This window comes from Ceratotherium simum, chromosome 15 (genome assembly GCF_057802395.1).
Source record: "Ceratotherium simum simum isolate JZ-2026a chromosome 15, ASM5780239v1, whole genome shotgun sequence".
Lineage (NCBI taxonomy): Eukaryota > Metazoa > Chordata > Mammalia > Perissodactyla > Rhinocerotidae > Ceratotherium > Ceratotherium simum.
In genome coordinates, this window is record NC_141914.1 from 26,506,077 (window position 1) to 26,518,595 (window position 12,519).

Consider the following 12,519-nt stretch of genomic DNA (forward strand, 5'->3'; position numbering starts at 1 on the left):
AGTCATATAAAACGTAAATCGTCCCCATCCTAACTTTTGCTTCCCAAACATTCTGTCAGGTCAGATCATTGACAACATCCAACTCAATCTACTCATCATTTCACTAGATTCCATAAAAAGAGAAATTGCCCAAATTGTCACCAAACCAGAAACTTCTCCCCAAAGCTAGATCTCTAAAAAGCTAGCTGGACTGTTCCAAATCTGACAAGTTACCATGCATCTTACCAGATTCCCCATTAAATATCTAAAGAAGCCCTTACATCATTGTTTCATACCACTCTACTTTATTTCCTTTAACACAGCACTATCTGAAATCATCTGAGCTGTTTACTTGTTTCCCAGCTGTCCACTAGAATATAAGAGCCATAAAAAAAAGCACAATGTGGATGGTGCCCCTGGAGTTGCACAGAGGCTGCCATGGCAATACTTTCATCTCCTTGGTTTATTGCTGCATCCCCAATGTCTCACAATGCCTAGCACAAGAAAAACATGGAGTAAGTACTGGTTGAATGAAAAAAAATATATATATATAGCCCCAACACACTACCTTTCTCATGTTCTCCTTTAGTCCCCACCTCCCCCACCCTTTCCAATTCCTATTACATACTTTACTTTCCTTGTTCTGGACCTTGTCTTTCCTTTATTTCATTCTCTGATTCTTATCTTCCCCCAAACCTTTCCTAGTAAACCACTACCCAGCTCGGCCTCTAACATTCTTCTTCCTTGGCCCTTAGGTTGACTCCACTGCAGGTTTCTTATTATTTGGGTCTCAGATACCTCCTCAACCATGTGACCCAGTTTGCCCAGGGAGACTTGGTTTATGCCTGTTGTTCCAGTCTAATTATTAATAGTGCCTCTTTTTACTCTCAAAAGTGTCCCCATTTGGACAATAAATTTTATGGTCACCTATCTCAAAACAACCCCTGGAAAAAAAAATCCTGGCTGTCATACTCTTTCACAATGATGATTTATTTCCTTTATATCAGTTATAACTATTTTAAAGTATCTTATTTAAATATTAATTTAATGTCTCCATCTAAAATATAAGCTTCATGGGCCGGCCCTGTGGCTTGGTGGTTAAGTGCGCGCGCTGCGATGCTGGTGTCCCGGGTTCGGATCCCGGGTGCGCATCGAGGCACCACTTCTCCGTTCATCCTGAGGCCGAGTCCCACATACAGCAACTAGAAGGATGTGCAGCTATGACATACAACTATCCACTGGGGCTTTGGGGGGAAAAATAAAATAAATAAAAAATCTAAAAAAATAAAAAAATAAAAAAAAAAATAAAGTAAGCTGACATTTCAATTTGAGGATGACAATCTCATAGCCAAGGTCGAATATTCTACAAGATATAAATATTTGGTCTGGTTCAAAACTATCTCATTTTCTCATTTGAAATATAGTTTCCAACACTTCCTTTACCAACTATTTTTACATATATTAATTACATAATTAAGAAGTGAATAGAGAGCTAATATGAGATGATAATTAAGAAGGGCTTTGAGTTAGGCCTAGACTTGGATTCAGTCTCTATCACTTGTAACTATGTGGACTTGGGTAAGTCACTTTCTAGAGTTCCTCATCTAAAAAATGGGAATAACAGTGAACTAACCTCAAAGGTAAAGAGGCAATACTCAGCAAAAAAAAAAAAAAAATACTACTGTATATTATAGTACAGTGTTTAGTACATAGTAAACATAAAATTATAATATTAATAATATTAAGACAAGATAATGCTTTAAGTTCTAAAAAACTTTTTTTCTTATAATTTTTGACAATCTTCCTAAAATTATCTTCCTAAAAATATTCTTATCTTTCACCTTACAGCAACGGTTGTCAAGTTTTAGCCTAGTGGGAATCAGTATGTCTAGGATAAACTCTACAATTCAGTATTTTGAACAAACAGTCCCAACAAATTTAGATGCACAAAGCACAATGGCTACATTTTAAGAAACACTGAATTAAAAAATTAAAAAAAAAAACAACTGGCTGCATGCTAAAAATAAAAAAAAGCAAGAAAGAAACACTGAATTATGAGTACAAGCAAGCATAATTCAACTTTTACTTGAGGCCTCCACGGAACCACTATAAATAACTAATACTGAACCCATCTGTGATGCAGTGAAGCCCTAGGGGCTGCACAGGTATGTGGGGATTTGGCTCCATGCTACATGCCCCCCTACTGTGGCATCTGACTCTCCCATCATCGTCATCTTTCTTTGCCAGCAGGCTCAGCTGTCAAGTTTCACTAGTGTCACAGTGTGCCTGTCTTCAGTAGTATCCACTTTTCGACCTTTTAAAGTTTCTTCTAATATGTTGTAGCCTAGAAAATAATCAAGTTTCTTTGAATAACTATAATAAAATTGAGTCTTATCTGAAAGGACCAGAGTGTTTCTGTAAGTATAGCAGTAAGCCTTGTTATATCCATTTGAACATCTCAGAAGTCAGTTCTCCTTAAATCCCAGCTTTGAACTGTGATCAGGTGAGCTGTAATGCCAAATACATGACCTCCAGAGAAGTGAAATGTGACTATATATAGGTGTGTATGTGGACAACCTCACGTACATGTCTGTATCTATGTATGCATGTACGTGTGCATGTGAGGTGGTCCAAAAAGGTCCCATTTCCTTGATGGAAGGAAGGACTTAAAATAAGAAACAGCCACAACACAATAAGGAAATACATCAAGACACAAAGGTTTACAAATTCTCTCCATACATTTTATTTCTGGTCCATTTCATTAAAATTCTGACTCTTCAAATTATTAATAATGTATATTATTACCTTTCAAAGACCTAATAAAGTGAAACCAAGGTTTCAGCATAATACAAATACAAAACATTTTACCTAAACTCTTAAATAGCACCTACACACAAGATTCAAAGCACTCCGTAAACAGCACAGTCTAGATGGATGGAGAAATTCAGGAGTTTTCTCAAGGTCACCCAAGTTATGGCCAAAAACTGGCTTCAAGGACAAACAATTGATAACCAGTTACTAAACTAATGACTAAATCAATAACTAAAAATTTAAAAATTTTCTATTATATAAAGAGATGTCAGCAAAACAATTATAATTTAGTTTGCTCTTTTTCTTTCTTTTTTTTCTGAGGAAGATCAGCCCTGTGCTAACATCTGGTGCCAATCCTCCTCTTTTTGCTGAGGAAGATTGGCCCTGGGCTAACATCCGTGCCCATCTTCCTCTACTTTATATGGGACGCCGCCACAGCATGGCTTGACAAGCGGTGCGTCGGTCCACTCCCGGGATCTAAACCTGCGAACCCCAGGCTGCCAAAGCAGAGCACATGAACTTAACCGCTATGCCACTGGGCTGGCCCCAGTTTGCTCTTTTTCTTATCATCTTAGCTCTTAACATATCTCAGACTAGTTATCAAAAGACCCTATCAAAATATCAATAATTTTTTTTAAGTTTAGAGTTGTTTCAAATCCATATCTAAACTAAAATTCCAGTATTCTCTGAGTGCCATAAAGCAATGAATTGTAGCCAACAGAATACTAATTTTTTCATGTTATCTGCCAACAAAATATTTATAAATTAGAATCAGTTTATGACAGAATTAGATACTTGATTATATTTTCTGTGCAGAAAAAAATCTTTCTCTTCCTAGCTTTTTTGTTCATTTCAAATACCTATATACCAATGCATAAATCTCTACGAGGTGTTTTCAAAATTACTATAAAAACATTTTGTTCTTATTGCCTAGACCTATTGAACTTTTGTTACTGTATTGTCACGTGAATCGTTTATCGATTTATATTATATTTCTCTACTTACCTATTTGGTTTACACAGGAGATGAAAACTTTCAAAAATCCACAACAACCAGCGTTATATTACTTTTGGGGACAACAGGGAGAGTAGAGTGGAATTAGGGTGGCATGTTACCACCATTATGCTTTTCAATTTTTAGAAAACAATTTCACTCCTGAACACTAATTCTAATGACTAAATTTGAAAAGCTGTATGAAAACTAAAGAAGCCTGTATCATTAACAGATGCTAACTCAAAATGACTCCTGTGCCCACTCAAAACCAGTCACCATGTCCCAATACATAGAAGAAACATGACTGATCGCTCAACTTTTAGTCTACTAAAATTGGAAAACTCAAGCTTGATTTTTAGAAGCATCTTTCATGTGACAGAGTGAGCAATTATGAGGTGCACTACTGTGAGTGGCAGTGGTAAGGACAGAGGGAAGAAAAAAAAGACGCAAAGTATAATATGAGTATACAGTGAGAAAAATCTACAGCTTGTATCTAAATTACTGCTTCAAAATGTTCTTTCTCAATAGAATTAAATTCATAAATATGCCCACTACAGTCTCGCTAGTAACTAAAATTATACAAATCAAAAGTAAATTGCAGTGTTTCTTTGAAAATATTATCAATGATTGTTTCTTTGAAAATCTTACCAATGATATTAGATGCAAAGCCTATTTCCAACATTCAGTCATTCAATAAACACCAAGTACCCACTAAGTCGAGGGCGTGTGCCGGAAATTGTAAAAGAACACGACAAATCATTTCATACAAATATCCTTACCTTCAGCTGAAATCCGGTTTCATTCACAGTCTCCTTCCAGTTACCTTCCTAAAAATTAAAGTTAATTTTAGAAATCACTGCAAAATAAAACAACCCACAAGGAATATTCCAAGTTAAATAAATTAAATGCCTATCATTCTGTTCTTCTTTCAGGGGAGATGGGGGAGAGAGGTTAAAAAAAGAATTCTTTTCACTTCACGATTAAACATACAATCCAGATTCCAAAGATTACCAAAAGAGGGACTCAAGATACAGATCTGGGCTTCAAAAATCTAAAGACCAACTTCAATATCATTTAAGTGATACCAAAAGTCCTGCCTTATTATCTTTAAGTATAAAAATGTTAGCCAAAAGAATGATTTCCAATAATTTTGAAATTCAAAACAAACCAAAAAAAATGAAACACATACTGATGAACAAAGCTGCTCCAAAAGGATCCTTAAGAATAAGCATTCCACAATTTAAAATTTAAAAAATCCCAAGTCAAATGGATTCTTGAAAAAGACTAAACAAAAGAAAAATACCTGTGTTAAAAACAAATAGAAGATTTTGTCTCTACAAAGGATGGGATGTGAAGCAACTCTCAAAAGGAAGTTTTCTAAACCAATTCGTCGTCTTTCCACAAAATCTGGGTCCATGTTGTCAGCAGAGAGTTTATGCCAAACAAATTCTGCCTAGGTAAACAAAACAATCATGATGAATAGATTCAATGCTAAATATTTCTAAACTACACCGCCATTTCACTTCTTACCCTTTTTTCTGGTAGAGGTGGCACGACAATATGTGGATAGTAAACTAAAAGGTAGTTTCTCAACAACTCAAATTCACTATACCGCCTCCATAGTGAGTCTGTTAGGACACTCTGACCATCAATATGTTCAACTGACCTGAAAAGAAACAGCATAAGATTTCTATTACTTTTTAAAAATACAAATACATGCACACAACCTCCTTTAAAACTTATAACTCCATTTACTGAATGCTTATGAACCAGGCACTGAGTAAAGAACTTTTCATGTATTATCTTATTTAATCCTTCCAACAACCCTGTGAAGCAGGGACACTTGTCCCCATTTTACAGACGAAGAAGCAACAGCACAGTACATGCTCTTCCTACAATCATAAAGATCTGTGGGTAGAGCACTCAGATCCTCTGATTCCAAAACCCTCCCTCCTAACCACTCTCCGTCTGGTATAGGAAACCTATCTGAACTCAAGAGAAACAGTCATATTAAGAATAGTCTAAAAGCCTCAATGTATAATAATTCAGTTAATATATAATTGATTTTACAATATAGTAAAATCTGGCTTAGCTAATGTTGCATTAAATAGAAAGTATTTTTAACTGCACTTCTGCCACAGTGAGAGAACAACACTCATGCCGAAGACCAAGATACCGCAAAAAACTTGATTTAAGGTTATAAATGAATCAGATGCATCCAAGTACCAGGAAATATCCACAAAAGCAAAATGCTAATTAACTCTGCAAGGGTGGGGAAGAAGGGATGTAAAAATTCACCTCTAGTCTTACCTTTAATATAAAGAGCTGCAGAATATGCCACATCTCATCCACATGAAAGTTCAACTTACAGTCGGGGGAAAGTTAGGATAAAATCATGTGAAGGATATTTGAAATTATTTTGACTTAAAATTTCTGCTAGCATAATCACTGTTAGAAAGCATTTGTTTTCTAAACATTATCAGGACCTTCCTATTTTCCAACTGCTTGCTTGACAATAACTTACAAGCCCTCCAAGAAACATACATATAACCACAGTGTGCATTTGTACATTAGGGCATAAAGGCACAGAAGCTAAATCAGCCAAGTCTTGAGCAAGTATGTACACTATGCCATGCTCAGCACAAGACATGTTCAATGTTTTTATTATTTATATATTGTTTACCACTAAATTTATTCATTGCATATTAATAAAAAGTAAACAAAATATGAAGCTCAAATGCACAATGGCTCCCACGGCAAAAAGTATTAAATCTTAATTCATTTTAAAGAGTTGACCTGGAGGGCCGGACCCATGGCGTAGCGGTTAAGTGCTCGCACTCTGCTACTGGCAGCCAGGGTTCGGATCCCGGGCGGGCACCAATGCACCGCTTGTCAGGCCATGCTGTGGCGGCGTCCCACATAAAGTGGAGGAAGATGGGCACAGATGTTAGCGCAAGGCCAGTCTTCCTCAGCAAAAAGAGAAGGATTGGCACAGATGTTAGCTCAGGGCCGATCTTCCTCACAAAAAGCAAACAAACAAACAAACAAACAAAAGAGTTGACCTGGAGAGCACCCTTCTACTGGTTAGATGCGATGCTATCACATTAGATGCTGATTCATGAATAGCTTAATAAAGCCAATTAGATCTTCAAATTTAAAAAAGATAAATAAAAATAAAAAAATAAAGAGTTGACCTAACCATTAGCTATGACTAATACCATTCCAATTCTGATTCTCAAGTTCAGCTGGAAAAATATCTGGGTTAATATCAAGTTTCAAATTAGTCAAAATCATTACGAACAGAACCCGAATCTTGCTAATAGGTAGATAAATATAGCCTATAAGACCTGCTAAGGGTTTTTAAAAAAAAAAAGGCCACTTAAGGCAGGGTCTAATCATTGGAAACTGACTAAAAGCATACAGAAGACTCTCACTGGATCACAACACAACTCCATTTATCCAGTCATTTAACAAATATTTAATAGCACATAATTGATTTTACACACAACATTTAATTTAACCTTCACAATAAAGTAGATAGTATCATTAGCTCCATTTTACAAATTAGAAGAATTAAGTAATGACATCATACTGCCTCCCAAGCCATGGAGGCATTCTTACTATTCTAAAAGAGGCATATTCTTATCTATTTTAAAAGGGTTCATATTCTATGAGCCGGAAAACACAAAATCTCTGGAGAAATTAAAAACCAGTGACTTGAGCCTTATTCAATCTTACCCTGCTAAACTATAACACCATAGGCAATTGCTAAATGGGCTTTCCACTTGTATCCAAAGAGTAGGCAGGTAAGCTACACGATAAAAGTTAAACTTTTAGTTAATACCAAGGCTCAATAACACTTCATATTGTCCAAGATTATCTGCATAACACTGAATTACAGAAAGAATCCTAAATGATTAAATTAAGAAATTTGAGGGTTCTGTAGTTGTTGAAGGTCAGTTAACCTTAAGGGTACAGTACTTACAAAATAATCTATTCAAAAACAGTATTTCTTGGGCCGGCCCGGTGGCTTATCGGTTAAGTGCGCGCGCTCCGCTGCTGGCAACTCGGGTTCAGATCCCGGGCGCGCACCGACGCATCTCTTCTCCTGCCATGCTGAGGCCGCACCCCACATACAGTAACTAGAAGGATGTGCAACTATGACATACAACTATCTACTGGGGCTTTGGGAAAGAAAAAAAAGGAGGAGGATTGGCAATAGATGTTAGCTCAGAGCTGGTCTTCCTCAGCAAAAAGAGGAGGATTAGCACGGATGTTAGCTCAGGGCTGATCTCCCTCATAAAAAACAAAACAAAACAAAACAAAACAGTATTTCTTAAAGTGGATATCTATATGATATATGCGAAGCAAGAATTTCTAAAAAAAAAAGAATTTCTTAAGATAGGGAAAATAAAAATCATAAAAAAAAGATAAATTTGACCATCTTAGAATTTAAAACCTTTGTACTTTATGTCTTTATTTCTATTTTTTTTGAGGAAGATTCGCCCTGAGCTAACATCTGTTGCCAATCTTCCTCTACTTTATATGTGGGTTGCCGCCACAGCGTGGCTGATGAGTGGTATAGGTCCACGTCCAGGATCCGAACCTGCAAACCAGGGCCACTGAAGAGGAGTGCGCCGAACTTAACCACTACACCACAGGGCCAGCCCCAAAACCTTTGTACTTCAAAAGATAATCAAAATTATGGCCCACAGCCATAATTTTCTGCTTTGAAAACACCTGGAGCTTTGGTTAAAAAACGTAAACTCCTGAACCCTACCCAAAACCCTTCAGCCTAACAAATTCTCCAAGTAATTCCTATGTATTTTAAAGTTTGAGAACCACTGTTTTAAAATAAATTTAAAATGAAATGCAATCATGAAAGTCAACTCAATGATCCTTTTGTGTGACACATTTACTGATGATCCACTTAAATATTTATTCAGAGTCTAGCTATAGCACTCAAGTGTGGTCACTTTTAGCTCCCAGTTTCAAATTATGATACTCTATTCATTTCAAAGTCAAAAATAAACAACTATAAATTATTCCAGATTATTCAAATCAAGATTCCTTTCCAGCAGTAAAAGTAATCAACAGCTAATTTCGTTACTCAACTGGGTGAAGAAATAGGCACACACTAAAAATATCCCTTTTAGTTTCAAATTTAAGAACTTACTTAGAAAGCTGGAGCCAATGCTAATTTCTGAAGTATGATCTTTTAAGTGGCTAATTTAAAAAAAAACAGAAACAAAAGCCCTTTCATGGGACCATATATTTTTTTAATCACCTCAAAAATCTCTGTGACACATACACATATTTACATATGTCACAAAATGACTAAATTTTAAAAAGATACACCTTACCCCTCTCTTTTCCTAAAATTCCTATTGTATACAAATTTTCTCTTGTTTTGGGACTATTCTTTTTTCTTTTCTCTTTTGGTTGAGAAAGGAAAACTATACTTGCAAAAGGGATTTTCAGAATTGTCTGTAGATTAAACAACCTTCACCAAGATTTTAACTTTCATTTTGGGTAGAACCACAGACCTGGAGAAAGCCTTGAAAAGTCACAGGGTTCAGGGCTGGCCCCGTGGCTTAGCGGTTAAGTGTGCGTGCTCCACTGCTGGCGGCCCGGGATCGGATCCTGGGCGCGCACCGACACACCGCTTCTCTGGCCATGCTGAGGCCGCGTCCCACATACAGCAACTAGAAGGATGTGCAGCTATGACATACAACTATCTACTGGGGCTTTGGGGAAAAATAAATAAATAAATAAAAAAGAAAAGTCACAGGGTTCAGCCTTAAGGCAAGCTCAGTGACTTTTAGCAAAGCCTACAAAAACGGAGGGTTTAAAATTTTTTTTCTTAAAAATGTATTCACATTAAAACATGATTATAACTCTTTATCAACTAAGTCTGGTAGTCCTATTATTTTATTTTACTGGATATCAAAAAGTTCTCTCACATCTATTGGTTTCAATTGAAAGTATGTCTGCTCAGTCTACAGAAAAAAAAAAGAACTAGTCAGTACAGTTTTTATATAAACTGTTTATAACTGGAGTCTTCCCTTGCGTTTTTTTAGACAAAACAATCGAATTCCTTTAACTTTCTCCTTATGAGGTAAAAGACAACTTTTCTGGTGAGTTTTGATTTCTTACTCCACAATTTACTTCATCTTTTCAATTTTACGCCAAGGTCTAAAGATCCAGTCTCAATCAATTTTTTTCCTGTTAATTTCTCTGTAACTTCCAGCTCTCCTAAAATAACTTAGACTATATTCTCTCCTCCTAGACTTCTTTGTTAACAATCTCCACTTACCCAAGTCCACTTCATACCCTCCTGATAACCTGGTATCCCTTCCCAAAACTGCACAGGAATAGTATCTAACACCAATAACTGAACCAAAGCATGTGTCCAGTAACATTCCAGGCTCCAAAAGGATTTCACTAACCTTCCTTCTCCCCCTAAAATAAGTACATCAGAATATAGTCACCAAGAGTACCACAGTAAAAGACACCTGTTTACTTTACCTGTTAAAAAGTAAAGAAACAGGGCCGGCCCTGTGTCTTAGCAGTTAAGTGCACGTGCTCCGCTACTGGCGACCTGGGTTTGGATCCCGGGCGCGCACTGACGCACCGCTTGTCCAGCCATGCTGAGGCGGCGTCCTACATACAGCAACTAGAAGGATGTGCAACTATGACATACAACTATCTGCTGGGGCTTTGGGGAAAAAAAGGAGGAGGACTGGCAATAGATGTTAGCTCAGAGCCGGTCTTCCTCAGCAAAAAGAGGAGGATTAGCATGCATGTTAGCTCAGGGCTGATCTTCCTCACCAAAAAAAAAAAAAAAAAAAAAAAAGTAAAGAAACAATCAAGCAAAATCCCTAAAAAGACAACCTGTAAACAATTCCATTATGCAACAGAATTTGCATCAATAGCTACCAAAGCTTCTTCCATCTAAACCTGGGCCTCATTCTGATCACCCACCTTGTTTCAATGAGGTAAGCAGTGTAAGTTTCTTGCATGTTCATGGCATTTCTTCCAGTTCGCTTTTCTGCTTCTGAAACACTAATTTCTATCTTCTTCAACCAAAAATTATTTTCTGTCATCTGGGCAAAAACAAATGGAAGAACAACAAAAAAAAAAACCTTTAAGATGGTATTGGGAAAAAAACCCAGCTATTATAATAAAATCCATTATTGGTACATATTTCAAGCTAGTTTCTCACATTTCTTGAGTTGCTAGGGGTTGCTAAATGACAGGCCCCTCTTTATCAGCATACCATAGCACGTTAAACTTTTCCAGAAGCTATTTCAACAGGTATTATACACTTAATTATTAAAATGTAGGCAAGATAACAGCACAAAAAAAATAAAGATAAAAACAAAACATATGGGCCGGCCCTGTGGCTTGGTGGTTAAGTGCGCGCGCTGCTATGCTGGCGGCCCGGGTTCGGATCCCGGGTGCGCATCGAGGCACCGCTTCTCTGTTCATCCTGGGGCCGAGTCCCACATGCAGCGGCTGGAAGGATGTGCAGCTGCGACACACAACTATCCACTGGGGCTTTGGGGGGAAAAAATAAAATAAATAAAATCTTTAAAAAAATAAAAATAAAAATAAAAATAAATAAAAAAAAAAAAAACAAAAAACATAGACATCTAAGTGACCAAGAATAAATCTATGTAGAAATGCATACGAAAAAATCTAAAAACACTTTATACAAAGATGAATGAGCCTCAAGACTGATATCTAATTTTTTATTTCACCAAAGTCAAATCTCTCTCTCTCGAAAATAAAATACTACCCATATGCCAAAAGGCAAGATTTTCAGCAGGCAAGTTAATTTAAAAAAAAAAACCAGGAGTCATCCTACATTCAACTTTAAATTTACCTAAACTGGGGCTGGCCCTGTGGCTTAGGGTTAAGTGCACGCACTCCGATACTGGCGGCCCAGGTTCGGATCCCAGGCGTGCACTGACGCACCGCTTGTCTGGCTATGCTGAGGCGGCGTCCCACATACAGCAACTAGCAGGATGTGCAGCTATGACATACAACTATCTATGGGGCTTTGGGGAGAAAAAGGGAAAAAAAAAGGAGGAGGACTGGCAATAGATGTTAGCTCAGCGCCGGTCTTCCTCACCAAAAAAAACAAAAAAACAAAAAAAATTTACCTAAACTTTTCGGCAGTGATTAACAGGCTCCACCTGCGAGACAGCAGCAAGATTTAAGAAGAGCAGACTCCTTTCTGTTCCTGCTAGAACATTCCCAGGTCTACATCAAAGGATCAAAAAGAACGACAAACACACACACACACTACCAGTGGTTCTCAGGCTCTATGTATGGGAAGTGCACCACTGAGGAAGGGTCTTGAATACACTCAAGACAACTCAAGTCTAAACAATGAAGACAAAGTGAGACCATGTGATAACTACTGTGCTTTGTTTTTTTCCTCCCTTATTCGCTCTTAAAGTTCAGAGGTGAGTTTTAATTAAAAACACTGGACTACATTATAATTTGGGGCAGTTTGTGAAGAAGACATGTAAGTAGAAAGATGGATGCACCAAAACGTAAAGGAAAAAGCTGCATGCTGTTAAAACCCATGGTGATACTTCACACAGAAAATTAAACCTATGTGCTAGTGCAAAAAATTAAATCAATGATGAATAAAGATGACACACTTAGAAAGTGCCCCCAAAATGTCGAAGGAAAATGGAGAAGGGGCCAGCCCAGTGGCGTAGT

General features: G+C 37.1%; 1 protein-coding gene across 4 annotated transcripts in view; it reads right to left on the reverse strand.

Moving 5' to 3' along the window:
- Positions 1-12,519, reverse strand: part of SNX4 (sorting nexin 4) — a 67,874-nt gene that overhangs the window by 37,506 nt on the left and 17,849 nt on the right. For 3 of the 4 annotated variants that reach the window (XM_087439754.1, XM_087439752.1, XM_087439753.1), the window contains exons 2-5: positions 10,768-10,889; positions 5,314-5,449; positions 5,087-5,236; positions 4,563-4,610 (exon numbers count right to left, since the gene is read on the reverse strand). In XM_087439754.1, the coding sequence (XP_087295880.1) occupies positions 4,563-4,610; positions 5,087-5,236; positions 5,314-5,449; positions 10,768-10,889 (456 nt within the window). Of the gene's footprint in view, positions 1-4,562; positions 4,611-5,086; positions 5,237-5,313; positions 5,450-10,767; positions 10,890-11,951; positions 11,971-12,519 lie in introns of those variants that run through there. The other variant, XM_087439755.1, reaches the window with a different exon arrangement.